The sequence below is a fragment of the Embiotoca jacksoni genome, unplaced genomic scaffold, assembly GCF_022577435.1.
Source record: "Embiotoca jacksoni isolate LCO1_2020_lvr unplaced genomic scaffold, fEmbJac1.0.p SCAF_7, whole genome shotgun sequence".
Lineage (NCBI taxonomy): Eukaryota > Metazoa > Chordata > Actinopteri > Embiotocidae > Embiotoca > Embiotoca jacksoni.
The window spans coordinates 20332337-20347401 of record NW_027185425.1 but is presented as its reverse complement, the minus strand read 5'-3'; the positions used below and the strand labels follow the sequence as shown (position 1 = coordinate 20347401).

The window sequence follows — 15065 nt, the reverse complement described above, 5'->3', positions numbered from 1 at the left end:
CAACATCTACCCTGCTGAACACACACAGACACACATCTCTGCTGCACCACTTCCATACACTCTGAGGATCAGAAGATGCCTTATAGATGTAAGAGATTAAACGATATCAGACATTTTCTTAAAAAGTTTGTGAACCCTTTAGAATTTAATATATTTCTACATAAATCTGACCTAAAACATAACCAGATGTCCTAAAGGTGAGATCAAGAGAACAAATGTTAGACAGGTCCTCACATTTTCATGTAAAAGATGGTATAATTAAGAATTTTTTGTTCCATTATTGATTACAAGACATCCAGATCCAAACCATGATACTGCCACCACCATGTTTCACAGACAGGATAAAGGCCTTAAGATAAAATACATTTTTCTTTCTCCAAACAAAACCCTTCTCTTTTATACCAAAATGTTTTTTATGTCCACATTTCTCCAGCTGCCTTCTGGCCAGTCTGCATGATCGTTGGCAAAATGCAGAGAGGCAGAAATATTTTGTTATCGGAGAGCAGCACATCTTTGTTGTTCAGTGTTGTTCTGACAGTGGACTCATGAACATTAAGATTAGCCAATGTGAGAGATGGGAGGCCTGCAGCTGCTCAGAGGTTACTCTGGCTTCCTTTTTAACACACCTTGATCTTGGAGTGAACTTTGTGGGTTGACCACTCCTGGAGAGATTAACAGTGGATTTCAATTTGCTCCATTTGTACACAATCTGTCTGAGTGGAGATTAATGGAGTCCATACTCGGCGTCCAGACTTTCACAGATCCCTGCTTTTCACCTCCAAATAAACTGCTTATCTTAGATGTTCACATAGTTTTGCCACTCACAGATATTTAATATTGGATCATTTTCCGCAATAAAAAAATGACCAGGTAGGATATTGTGGGCTTATTAGCTTCTCTTTATCTACTTTTGGGACTTAAGTGAAAATCTGATGATATTTTAGAATATTGAAAATCCGAAAGAGTTCACAAACTTTAAAGCATCAATGTACGTTTGACTGTGATGTTGTGAGATTGAGTGAGGTGCTGGTGAGAAGGGCACAGGGCCACTGATGGATACAAAAAAGCCATAATCAGCATGTGTAAAGAGTGGCGGCAGAGAGAAAAGAGGCTTAAAGCAACTTCTGTCAGGATCCAGGAGAAAACAAGAGTCAAAGTGTTGTGATAAAAGAACAGTAGAAGGCTTATCGTGCTTGTTTCAGAGGGGGGAGGTTAGGGACTTCCTTCAACAGCACCTGAGTCTTCAGGCGCTGTCCATGGTGCTGATGTTGTAAACGTGCAGAAAGTATCTTGAAACACTGCAACTGTGGGCCACTATGCATATTTATGAACTTCTTTCAAAATCATTCTGACTAAATCTCATATGACAACGAAGATGTAATCATAAAGGAAAACTCCAGACCAATGGGAGAGGTGGGGTGCAGACTGAACAGCAAGCAGAACATTAAGATGCATTGTGATGGGTAGCGCCGACTTTAATCAATCCACCACTCCCTCTCCTTTACTTCCTCTTTTACTCTCCATGCTTTAATAGACCACTATTGCATGTCATTAACTCCCCCTGTACCTTTCTGCAGTATCTCTGCAACTGCATGTTCCTGGTCTGTAGTTAATGATCCACCAACCTGACACTGTTTATTGTTCTTCCCTCTCCTCTCTCCCCTCACCCCTACCGGTCGAGTCAGATGGCCGCTCACCTCTGAGTCCGCTTCTGTCGGAGGTTTCTTCCTGTTAAAAGTTTTCCCTCCTCACTGCTGCTCATGTGGGAATTCTTGAATTGTTGATTTTGTTCTATATATAAGGTGTCGACCTTACTCGGTAACGTGTCCAGAGATGAGATGTGATTTGGTGCTATGGAAATCAAATCTCTGCACCTGACACCCAAATGCCTCACAGGTGCACAAAGTAAACCGGCTGAATTGTCTGGTTGGTGCTTCCACTGCCACAAAAGTAGGTCTCATAGTTGTTGTTACATAATCCCTGAAACTGCTGCTGTGATGTTTCATCTAAAATTCACAGTTGCTGTTTTTAGAGCAGGAGGACTCTCGAGAAGGAGCACAGCTTTCTATTTTCAGCTGCAGGAACAGAACACACATGAAGAGTAGCGATATAAAAATATACTATTTAATGGAAACGAGGAAAATGTGCAGCAAACAATGAATCTTTTGTACCTTATTAAAAAACAATGCTGTACAGTAACAGAACTGCAACACTGTGTTCACTACATTCACCAACGCACACATGTGCCAATACTTCTAGTCTTTGTAAACATAAATAACATATTATATACGTGTCTGTCCTCAGTGGAAAGTCTTAAATGTCCAATATGATGATGTCAGAAATCTACTTCTAGTCTCTGAAGAGGCACGTCAGCGTCAGTCAAAAACACTAAATACATGATATCAGATGTAAAGACATCCCAAAGATTTCCTTTCAGAAATATTAAATACATTTAAATGTAATACAAATATTTTATCTTATCTGGATGTAGTTTCAGCGACCATGTCTGCTTATCACTGTTTTATAAAATGATTTGTCTTTAACTTTTATTATCTCTCTGTAATGTTTTATCATTGTCTCAAGTAAAAGATGAACATTGTATTATCTCAGTATCTCATTGAAACAAATGATAGTCAATAACATTCTCTTCCACCTCACTGCTCATTGGTCAACTGATGACAGTGAAACATTTTGGACACTTTAAACTTTAAAAATCATAATCTCAACATTACCAGCCTATAGAAACTCAGGCTTTTATTTAGTTTATGAAGGCTTGAGCTTCGATGATTGCAGCTGTCTGCTCACTAATATATTACAATATGCAACAGAATAGCATACACTGTGGCTGTAGTGTATCTTGGTCCGTTGTTAGTCAATATAAATTCATCTTTGGGAACAGACATTATTTATTGGTTTACTAAATAGTTTGTTTAACAAAATAATCCAAATGTCCACTGTTCCTGGAGCTGGCTTTGCTGTCATCATGTGAGCTGAGTGTGGGACTGTGCAGGAGGTCACGTGATAACATCTGCAGATGGTAACAGCTGTGTCTGTGTCACCTGGAGTCAGATGTGAAGGTCCTCCTTGATGTTTCTCCAGCCGTCGATGATACATTTGTACAGAGGTGTTAAATTCTCCCTCCTTTAAATGATGAAATCCACATCCTGTGTTCATCAGCAGCAGCCGCTCTGTCGGGGGTTGATCAACCACTGACGTACTCTCCAACAAAATGCATGTGTGCCTTCACTGGCAGACCGGCCAGCAGCTGCAATCTAACAGTTTGCTTGATGACTACCGTACTTAAAATGTAGTCTCTTGGCACCACATTACACGGAGGATTAGGCGTGTATATGTAAGGGTGCAGTCGGTTGTTAGAAATGTGCAATCCTGATTTTTACGTGAGTAAATGTGTCACATGTTGTTGTCATAGTCGCCAGTCATCCTCCGAGTGTTGGACACCAGAAAGATGTCCTTTTCTTGTGGGCAGTTGTAATGGCAGGAGCAGGTCTTGATGAACATCATGTTGGTGAAGACGTCTCCCACCGGACACGGAAACTCCACCTGGGCCGTGAGGGTGCTGCGAGGCGTGCAGCAGCGACCGCCCGTTCAGACGCCACAGAACTTCGGTTGGTACTCTGGTGCTCACGCAGCCAGACAGCTTGAACTGGATCCCCTGCTGGGCTTTTGGTGTTCGGACACATTTCTTCCCCCTCTGTGGGATGGAGACAATAATCAATGATTGATATGTCAGCATCAGAGAGTCACTGTGCTTGGATATAGCTGGCTGTAGTGATGTAAAACAGTACAGAAACTTGTTGGTAACTGATGCTCCTCATCAGTCTTCACCGCTGCTCTGTTCTTTGTGTTGCATTTAATATTAACTGGCTGGATGTCAGAGCTCTAGTTCCTATTTGGAGAAGGTTAACTCTGGTTTCAGTGCATCTGGAAAGTATTCACAGCACTTCACTTTTTCCACATTTTGTTATATTATAGCCTTATTCCAACATTGATTCAATTATTTTTTTCCCTCAAAATTCTCCATACAATACAATGAAAAAAGTTTTTGAGAGGGAAGACGACACATATCTGTTTAATACATTTATTATGCGTACTGTCAGGAGTCATACAAATCAACTTTAAAACATCTTTTTTAAAGACTGATCATTCATTGGTGAGATATTCTCAGTTTTACTTCTGGTTGATATTCTGAGCAGAATATTTACAGGTGTGGATTTAGAGCCTGTGATCTGTTTTCATTTTACAACATATATATATATTACAACCATCAACACCAGACTGCTGCGTTCCTGTGAGGGGGGCGGAGCCTCAGCAGGACCTGCAGCCTCTCCACACTCTACATGAAAAGGTGCCACAAAAACAGGTAACAAAACAATAGTAATAATCATTACAGCCCCTAAAAATCACAGGTGACCCAAACAAGGGCTGTTCTTTGAAATCCTACCCAGGGATATTTTTTACATTTGAAGTACAGTGAGCGCTAGTGTTAGTGCAGTAAATAAGACCAGAAATGATGAACGAGTGAGAAAAAATGCAGGACTACGATGTTAAAAGTTCTCCATCTCCGTCTTCATTCTCCCTGAATCACAACGTTTCCAGATGAGGAGGTGTTCACGCTGACATCCTGCCACCTGCAGTCAGAGTCGTCTTCTTCCTGTGATTCCAGGCTGGTACTTGGAGGTGGGGGGGCGGAGTAAAATAGAGCACTGGAACATTGGCCGTGCGAAAGTGTGAAAGTGGCTCACTTAGCAAGTTGCCAGATAATAATGGCGAGTATGGTGAGCACGATGGAACAGACCAGAGCCAGGATGCACATCTTCTTCCTGGACTTTTGCTGTGATGAAGGAAGCAGAGACGGAGGTTTACTGTCAGAGACCACATGGGACGCTGGCCTGGGGCGGGGGTGGGGGATGTGTGTGTGTGTGTGTGTGTGTGCGTGTGTGTGTGTGTGTGTGTGTGTGTGTGTGTGTGTGTGTGTGTGTGTGTGTGTGTGTGGTGGAACGTCAGCGCACATGTTAGCAGGTCAGAGCAGCCACACATCCTTCATGACATGAGTTTCGGCATCTCGCTTCATTTTGTGCGAAGCTACCAGCAAAAACGCACAAAAACTAAAATGGGTGATGGCGTGTGCTCTGTAGGCTCTAAATGTACAACAAGTAGCTCCGCCCCAGAGATCTGATTGGTCAACTGAACATCTGGAACCTACTCAAATCACCATGACATCACACCCTGCTCATCACTATAAATATTAATATAAATATCCACCTCCTCAATAGGAATATAGAATTAGTATTGAATTTCATATAATATTTAATATAATGTAGTTTCTACTTGTTATAGTTCTATTAAATGACCCATTTGGTGAAGTCGGGTATCTTTCGGTATTTTTTGGTCGCTCTGAGCACCCGTACCGTAACACCACGGATAGTCACGCACTTACAATCCTAGCAGCAGCTAGCTGGACCGGTCTGGTTTGAACACATGACACGGAGCTAAAATGTTAAAAACACATTAATTCATGGATATCTTTGTTCATCAGATATCTTTGTCCATCAGATATCTTTATTTAATCAGATATCTTTATTCATCAGATATCTTTGTTCATCAGATATCTTTATTCATCAGATATCTTTATTCATCAGATATCTTTGTTCATCAGATATCTTTGTCCATCAGATATCTTTATTCATCAGATATCTTTATTCATCAGATATCTTTGTTCATCAGATATCTTTATTTAATCAGATATCTTTGTTCATCAGATATCTTTGTTTCAACCAGACTGAGCTAGCTGATCAGTTTAGTGTTTCTATGTTCTGTATTTATTCAGTTGAAGACTAGAAATCCTCTCCGTTGCTAGGTGGTTGCTAAGGGTCGGACTACTTCCTGGAGTAGGAAACATTACAGATGTTACATGAGAGTCTACTGACGCAACTGATTGTTTTGCAGTTCTTAGTCATACCTCATGTGTTGCCATGGAAATGGAGATCACATTAACAAAAAGTTTTATATTTTGATAGTGAATTGCTCCACAATATGAAAACATTTAGATTACATGTTTTATTTAGTCTGTAACTTGTTGTATAATCTCAATATTACACTGGAGGGTTCTTTAACGTCATTATTGGCACCACACTGACACGCTCACGTTAAAGCACCCTCTTGTGTAATATTGCTTAAATCAGTTAAATCTAGTCGGTGCAGTGAAATGTCTCCAGGTTCAGTTCTTGGTTTGAATTATTTGCATACGTGATCCAAATCCAACGTTCAGGACTGAGGATCTTATCTTGAACCTGCTGCAGCACAAAGTTGTGTAATCTCAATATTACACTGTAGGGTGCGTTAATGTCATTAAATTACTGCTATAATGAGGTTAAAGGTCACCCTCTCTTGTAATATTGCTTAATTAGATAACATGTCAATAACTCTACAGGGGAGGGGCTGTATTTTTCCAGTGCTCTCTCTCTCTGAGTGAGTGTGAGTGTGTGTGTGTGTGTGTGTGTGTGTGTGTGTGTGTGTGTGTGTGTGTGTGTGTGTGTGTGTGTGTGTGTGAGAGAGAGTACCTGGTAGTACACAGCTCTCTGCAGCTGCTCTGCTCCTCGTTCGACATGAACCTCAGCGTTCTCCACGTTAGCCTCGATGCTATCTGCAGAGGACACAGCAGGTGATCATTACTGCTGTCTGGGAGAACAAGGTTAGTCAAAATGTACAAGTGACACAGATGGACAGAAGAGCGCGTTGTTCGCATCACACATACATAAGTATTCACAGCCTTTGCTCAATACTTTGTTGAAGCACCTTTGGCAGCAATTACAGCCTCAAGTCTTTTTGAGTATGATGCTACAAGCTTGGCTCCTATTTTTGGGCAGTTTCTCCCGTTCTTCTTTGCAGGACCTCTCAAGCTCCATCAGGTTGGATGGGGAGCGTCGGTGCTCAGACATCTTCAGATCTCTCCAGAGATGTTCAAGTCTGGGCTCTGGCTGGGCCTCTCAAAGACATTCACAGAGTTGTCCCGAAGACACTCCTTTGTTATCTTGGCTGTGTGCTTCGGGTCGTTGTCTTGTTGGAAGATGAACCTTTGCCCCAGTCTGAGGTCCAGAGCGCTCTGGAGAAGGTTTTCATCAAGGATGTCTCTGTACATTGCTGCATTCATCTTTCCCTCCATCCTGACTAGTCTCCCAGTTCCTGCCGCTGAAAAACATCCCCACAGCATGATGCTGCCACCACCATGCTTCACCGTAGAGATGGTATTGGCCAGGTGATGAGCGGTGCCTGGTTTCCTTCAGACATGACGCTTGGCATTCAGGCCAAAGAGTTCAATCTTTGTTTCATCAGACCAGAGAATTTAGTTTCTCGTGGTCTGAGACTCCTTCAGGTGCCTTTTGGTAAACTCCAGGTGGGCTGTCATGAGCCTTTTACTGAGGAGTGTCTTCCGTCTGTCCACTCTACCATACAGGCCTGCTTGGTGGAGTGCTGCAGAGATGGTTGTCCTTCTGGAAGGTTCTCCTCTCTTCACAGAGCAACGTTGGAGCTCTGTCAGAGTGACCATCGGGTTCTTGGTCACCTCCCTGACTAAGGCCCTTCTCCCCCGATCGCTCAGTTTGGCCGGGCGGCCAACTCTAGGAAGAGTCCTGGTGGTTCAAACTTCTTCCATTTACGGATGATGGAGGCCACTGTGCTCATTGGGACCTTCAATGCTGCAGACAGTTTTCTGTACCCTTCCCCAGATCTGAGCCTCGATACAATCCTGTCTCAGAGGTCTACAGGCAATTCTTGGTTTGTGCTCTGACATGCTCTGTCAACTGTGGGACCTTATCAAGGGAGGCTGTAGCTCAGACGGTAGAATAGGTTGAACACTAATCAGAAGGTTGGTGGTTCAATCCCCAGCTCCTCCTGTCCACATGCCTAAGTGTCCTTGAGCAAGACACTGAACCCTAAGTTGCTCCCGATGGCGTACCATCAGTGTGTGAATGTTCTCCTAATGGCAGCTCAGCCTCATTAGTGTGTGAATGTAAAACTGTAAATGCGCTTTGAGGCCGTAAGGAGATAAAGCGCTTTACAAGTAGAGACCATTTACAACTTCACAGGTTTTACAGTTAGCTGTAGGTGCAACATGAGCACTAACTGACCCGCTCATCCAGTATCCAGTCTCACAGATGTGTAATATTAGATCATTTCCAAGTCAAATGTTTTGGTCTCATCTCTTCATCTACTTCTGTGACCTGTGTGAAGATGAGCTACTCACCGATCATCTCTCCCTGGTCGTGGATCATCACCGCCAGGTCCTTGAAGATCTGGTTCACATCCAAGATGTCAGACTGAAAGCAGCAGACAGACAGGGAGCTTCAGTCTGTGGCAGCTGTGAGTTTATGGGATGTAAACGGTGGATTTCAGCCGACAGCAGCAGTTCCATCTGTGATCTCACCTCCAGCTGTCTGATGTTGGTCTCTCTCTCCTTGATGAGCTCCAGGTCCTCCTCTGTGATGGCCACCTCCTCCGTCTGCGTGGTCATCTGACCCCAGTCATCTTGGCTTCACAGAGACATTCACACATCACAGAAACAGCTGCAATAATGTGGGTGACCATATTAACGTGCATGTTTCACTGTTGAGTGGATACGCAACAGCTCCAGGAAGTACTGAACTGCTGTTACATTACAAATGAATGAAGCTGTGTTCATCACATTTATTTGAAATGTTTTCTGTAATCAGGTCTTTGATCTGAAAGGACACTGATATGAATAATAAACTGGAACTGAAAACAATCTGAGCTGCAGAGTTTGTCTGCTGCAGTCCAACATCTTTGGAAGAGGACACGTGAGAAAGATGGTTGTAATGTGTTGTTGTCATGTTGGTTTATTTCATGAGGTCCAATGTCACAATGTTTGATTCATCTTGAACACTTGTGTCCCCATGATGCACCTTGTTCAGGTCCACAGGAGACAGACGAGAGCAGAGCATGAAAGACTGACGCTCACTTACTTATCGAAAGAGACGAGCTTCTCATCGCGAGAACCGTCTTCGTTCTGAAAGAGAAGTCCAGTCAGACAAACACACGTCATCACCATGACGACGAACCAACGCTCATCACGACTTCAACAATCAGGTTTAACTGAAAGACATTCAAGAGGATCTGAACATCGAGGATGATTCAATCTTTTTTAAGAACTGATAATCAATGAGTGCCGGTGGTCGCCCCACTCACCGAGAGACGCGACCCGGCTCGCGCTCTGGCCACCGACTCCTTCTCCTTCTCCGCCGCTCGGCGCTGGACGGCCTGGAAGTTGTTGAGAGCTGCTGAGAAATCATTCATCAGCCGGTCCCTCTGGATCTTCTGCTGCCTCTGGTCACCACGGAGATGGGAATCGATATAAAGAGGGACATTGTAGATATCTTATCATCCCAAACATGGAACGAGATTCAGAACACAAATAAAACAGAAGAAAATCCCGCCGCTCACACATTTTAGTTTTGACAGAACTTTCTGTCATTAAACTAAACGTCCGTATGAACATATTTCAAATTAGATGAAACAAAATATTTATTTCAGATTTAAACTGTCGAGGAGACATTTTGTTTTTGGAAAACACTCCACATTCATTTCAAATCAAAAGTCACCAGGAAATGAATTTTAGAAATGAGAGAATTTCTTACAGAAAAATAAGAAAATGGAAAAAATGTTTTGAGCAGCACACATATCATAGAGATGGTTCCCTGCTGCAACAGGTCAGATATCACAATCCCATAATAATAATAATAATAATAATAATAATAATAATAATAATAATAATACTATGAATATGAATACTGGAGCTGGCGACATGGACAGTTTTCACCTCGATGTGGATATTGTGGAGATGAATATCAAGATGTTTGATAATCATCAGTGATGTGGATGTGATAATAAAATGGGTGCATGAGATGACATCACTTCACTTCACTGTATGAAGCTTTTAAAACCAGCAAAGACAACAATTATGTCATCAAATGATTTTTTTGATGTCCAAAATATAAGACGATGTCTCATACACAGTGAATATGAAGATATGTTCTAAAACAGAGCGGTCGACATCTGCACTTCTAATTCAGCATCATAACGTTTTGACTTTTACATGAAGTTCTCTGCTCCACAAAAACAAGAACAAACTGATGATTTCTCCGGCAAAAAAAAAAAATCACCAAAAAAAAATAAATCGACATGCAGCTTCTATTGTAGTAGGTTTACAAAGGTTGATATAAAAGCACAAACTCTGATGGACTAACGAAGGTGGACTGACTCACCTGCTCTGAGGGAGATAAAGACAGAGGGACGGAGCCCAACTCCTTCAGGTGCTTGTTGGTTTCCTTTGCCAGCTGGTTGGTGTAGTGTTGAATCTGCTGCCTGTGGAAGCACAAACTCAATAAATGCTGAGTCGGATCAACGAGCGGTTCACTGACATTCAAAGAGCCTCGTGAGGTGAGGAGTCCAAAAATCAAGCAGCAAGTCCAGTTTGGAGAAAATTTGTCAGTATATGCAAAACAATAACATTCAGAGTCGACTCAGCGGTTTTATTTCTTCCTCAGAAAGCTCAGCTCGGATGTGACATCACATCACTGTGAGGTCAGTTTCAAAACAAGACTGCAGTTTTAACACTGCGGAGGATGTAAATACATTAGTTATTAAACTGACTGACTTTACAGAAGTATTCATACGTAGAGAAAACATGAAATTAGATACAATTAAACTGAATGAGTCATTTTCTCCTACTCTGTTATGATCGTTACATCATCTGTATTATATCTATTTTATATTCTTCTCGCCGGACTGCAGCGCTACGCAGCTTCCAAGAGGAACGAATCGTAATCATTAAAGGAAACTTCATTCTGGAAAGTTTAATAGAGTCTGATTAGCTATAAGCACCAGTGTGTGGATGAGTGTGTGCACCTGTGTGTGTACCTGTGTGTGTACCTGTGTGTGTACCTGTGTGTGTACCTGTGTGTGGATGAGTGTGTGCACCTGTGTGTGTACCTGTGTGTGTACCTGTGTGTGGATGAGTGTGTGCACCTGTGTGTGTACCTGTGTGTGCACCTGTGTGTGTGCATGTGTGTGCGCGAGGTTGATACGTACAGCCGGTCCTGCAGCTCACTGGTATCCTGCCGGGTCCCCAGCTGGTTCACCAGGGTCTTTATCTGAGCCGCTGTCATGACAACACAATGAGAAGTGTCAGTGTTGCACATACACACAGCAGCAGCATCCATCAACCACCGGCTGACACCAACAACCCTCCAAGAGACAACCTGCTCCAATTCAGACAGGAATGATGACTCAGCAGATGTTGACACATGTTGTTCAGAGTTTAACAGACCAGCAAACACATTTTAATGTCATGTGGACTTCTTGCCAGGAAATATGGCCGAATACCGTCATAATTAAAATACCTGTTGAGTCCAACGTGATGTTTAGGTCTGATAACTTTTACTAGAATTAAAATCCGACGTGACAGGACGTGTTTCTGATGCTTCCTGCTCTCCTCTGCAGCAGCAGGACACTCACTGTTCTGGGTGATCTTCTGGATGTTGGAGCTGCAGGTCTGGATGAGAGAGCTGAAGTCTCGCGGGACCGCGCGGCTCTCTGCTCTGCCGTACGACATGTTGGTCAGGGTGTGCGCGTGCCTTGATGAACTTTAGAGATGATGAGACAAGACAGGACGGTGTTACAGACTGTCAGGCCCCCCGGGGCCCCCCGGGCCCCCCCGGGCCCCCCAACTCAGGCAGGGCGACACAGGAACCAGGAGGTCACTTTTGTGACGTGTCACCGAGTCACACCGGACCGTTTTAATAACGGAGATGAACCGGAACTTCTCGGACTGTCACCGACTAACACCTGTTAACATAGGAGCTGAACAGATGAAGCGACATGCCGGAGAAGAGAAATGAAGGAATGAAAACGTCTTGTTCGTGAATTAGCTCACGTGCCTCTTCTCAGCTCTTAGCTTCGAGCTAATTGACGCAAACTTGTTGGCTTTCGATTGTTTACAACACACCAACCGCTGTAAACCGGAGATAAGACTCCTGGCGGCAAAAGTTAGAGCAAAGCACTTATTATTAAAAAAACAACAATGTGATACCTGTTAATTCGGCTGATAAAAATGAGCTCTGGCGCATATAGATAGATGTTGTTCGTCCTGCAGTCAAAATACTGTTCTTCCTGTTCAGTGACGTTATCCCGTAACGTCACTGGCTCTTCTTCTTCTTCTTTGGTGTTTATTAGCGGGTGGCAGACCAGCTCACAGGTGTAACACCGCCACCTGCTGGCCTCGATGTTGGAACAGGGTACTGTTGAGGGATTAAGCAGAAATAAACTCGATTCTTTTATTCTGTATCCTCGTGTTGTGACTAAAAAAAGATGATTTCTCTTATCACTGTATTTCCTATAATAAAGTTGCACATGTTCGGATGTTTCCGGTGGACTATAATGCCTTTTATTTGCCAGTTGGGAGCTTGTTTATTTCATGCGATGTATGGTTTAGCAACCATACTCGTTAACCTCATTATCTGGTTTGGTAGAGAACCAACTGGCAGCAACAGCAGCCAGAGCTTCTACAATGAAGCTGAAACAGTCTGATGTGGAATTCGTTTTGAAGATTACTTGTAAAAAAAACTTTTTCAGGAAGAACACTAAACTGCAAATGATGGGTTAAGATTTACTGTATATTCATAATCGGATATTTATCAGTTAATTTATATTTGAGGCTAAATAATAATATACAGAGTAAACGTGTTATTTTATATTTTATTCAGCTGTGTTTTAGCAAAGAAATTAAAACAAAATATTTTAAGGCTTGTGTTTCAAACAGGATTTCTTTCTCTACAAATTTACTATTTTAAAACTGAATCCATGAAATCTGACATTTGTCCACAGCTGAAATGAACAAAACATTTTATTTTAGGCAGCCCCGATGATACAGGTCCCAACTATCACAGCATCATTTGTACTATTTATTTTGCTAATGAATTGGACTAGACCAGGAGCTTTTATTATTTTTATAACAATAACTTACAATAGAGTTAACCACAAAATGCACTCCTGTTAGTAAGAGTGATGTGATGCTAAGGGCCAGCTGGTGGCGCTGAACATTAACATTTCACTGTTTGAAGGTCGTGTCCACACTGATCAGGGTACAAGTACACAACAATGAACCTGTTGTACTGCTGCAGCCGCACCGATCCGCCTGTCGATCTCCCGCTCCATCCTCCCCTCACTCGTGAACAAGACCCTGAGATACTTAAACTCCTTCGCTTGAGGCAGGCACTCCGTCCCCACCTGGATGGAGCAATCCACCGGTTTCTGGCAGAGAACCACGGCCTCAGATTTGGAGGCGCTAACCCTCATCCCCGCCGCTTCACACTCGGCTGCAAACCGCCCCAGTGAATGCTGGAGGTCGTGGTCCGAAGAGGCCAACAGGACCACATCGTCTGCAAACAGTAGAGATGCGATCCGGAGACCCCCGAACCTGACGTTCTCCTCCCCCCGGCTGCGCCTAGATTTCCTGTCCATGACGGTCACGAACAGGATCGGTGACAAAGGACAGCCCTGGCGGAGGCCAACACCCACTGGAAACCAAAATTCACGTGATCCTGTGGCTGCTTGGGACCTGGGGAAGACGGAGGCAAAACCAATATTCACGTTATGTCCCGGCCACCCTTAGACGGGGTATAACGGTGCAGGAGCACAAAATTTGTCGTTTCATTTCAATTCTGATGGCTCACCTGTGTTCAAGTCTTCCAGATTTTCAATATGGCCAAAACAGCTGCATTTAAATGAGCTTCCTCCCAAAATGAGATTTAATAATGTAGTGCTTGCAGGTCTTTGGTTTGGTGCTTAAGAGCCTGTCATGTCCATTTTTTAAAAAAAAACCCACTGGCATCCAAAGGTGTGTCCTGGAGAAACAAATGGAAACTGTGTCAATAGTAAAGTTGTTGGAGTGTGTTGTTGTGTCGACTCAAAGGCAAGACCAGCCATTCACAACACCACCCAGTTTAATGGGTACAAGTATGCTGTGACTGCCGCTGAATATCCTGACAGAGAAGAGAAATAAATGCTGGCAGACATGGAGCAAGCAGGAGCACAAAACAGAAGTGTCAGAGGAGTGGAAGGTCCATCACTACTCGTCAACATGCCTTATTTTGATATAGTGTGGGGTTTTGTTCCAGACTATATGTATGCTGTGTTACTTGGTGTCATCAGACAACTCACAGAGCTTCTTCTAAACAACAGTGAACATCCCTACTACATTGGGAATAGCACCACTATGAGGGTCCTAGAAAACAGAAGGAAGGACATAAAGCACCTCCACCTGATAACTGGACTACCCAGACCTCTTGCAGAGTTCAGGCACTGGAAAGCCTCAGAGTGGTGAACATGGCTTCTGTTTTACAGCGTGCTTGTCCTGAATGGTGTACTTCAGCCACGCTATCTAAAGCATCGAGGCTGTCTGCTGTAGGCAGTAGATCTTCTTTTGAAAGAGTATGTCACCTTCCAAGACATCATCAAAGCAGATCACATGCTGTTTGAGTTTGTTGCAAGCTTTCAGTTGCTGTATGGAGAAGTGTCGATGACGTTCAATGTACATCTGCTAACTCACCTTGCAAAGTCTGTGACATTGTGGGGGCCACTCTGGGCACACTCAGCATTTATGTTTGAAAATTCATGGAACTAAGGGCCTGATTTACTAAGATCTCAAATAACAGGTACTAAATTTCGTGTTCCTTCCAAAAGTTTGCACATTTATTTTGCACCCATTTTGCAGGTGATTTCATGAGTAATTGCGTCACTGATATCAGGTGCAGATCGCTGTTTTTAAATGAGGGGTTTGCGTGTGTTAAAGTGATTCCAGCGATGGAAAACAGAACAACCGCAATGTGTCCTGCGGGACACATTCAGGACCTGTGACCTGAATAACGGGACAGGGTGGACGTCCAAGCAGAGACACGCTGGAACGACCCAGAGGCAGGAAAATGCCGAGTCGTAAGAAGTTTTTTTAATCGCTGGTATTTCGTGGCTCCTCC

General features: G+C 43.2%; 1 protein-coding gene across 1 annotated transcript; it reads right to left on the bottom strand.

Annotated features, from left to right (window-relative positions):
• Window positions 1-4085: 4085 nt before the first annotated feature.
• On the bottom strand, window positions 4086-12223 carry stx12 (syntaxin 12). The gene is made up of 10 exons (XM_069176638.1): window positions 12125-12223; window positions 11551-11678; window positions 11125-11194; window positions 10299-10398; window positions 9223-9360; window positions 9000-9043; window positions 8444-8549; window positions 8264-8336; window positions 6582-6664; window positions 4086-4852 (listed from the first exon to the last, which is right to left on the bottom strand). Exons 2-10 carry the CDS (start codon window positions 11645-11647, stop codon window positions 4760-4762), a joined length of 804 nt encoding a protein of 267 aa, XP_069032739.1. The 5' UTR covers window positions 11648-11678; window positions 12125-12223; the 3' UTR covers window positions 4086-4759.
• Window positions 12224-15065: the final 2842 nt, after the last annotated feature.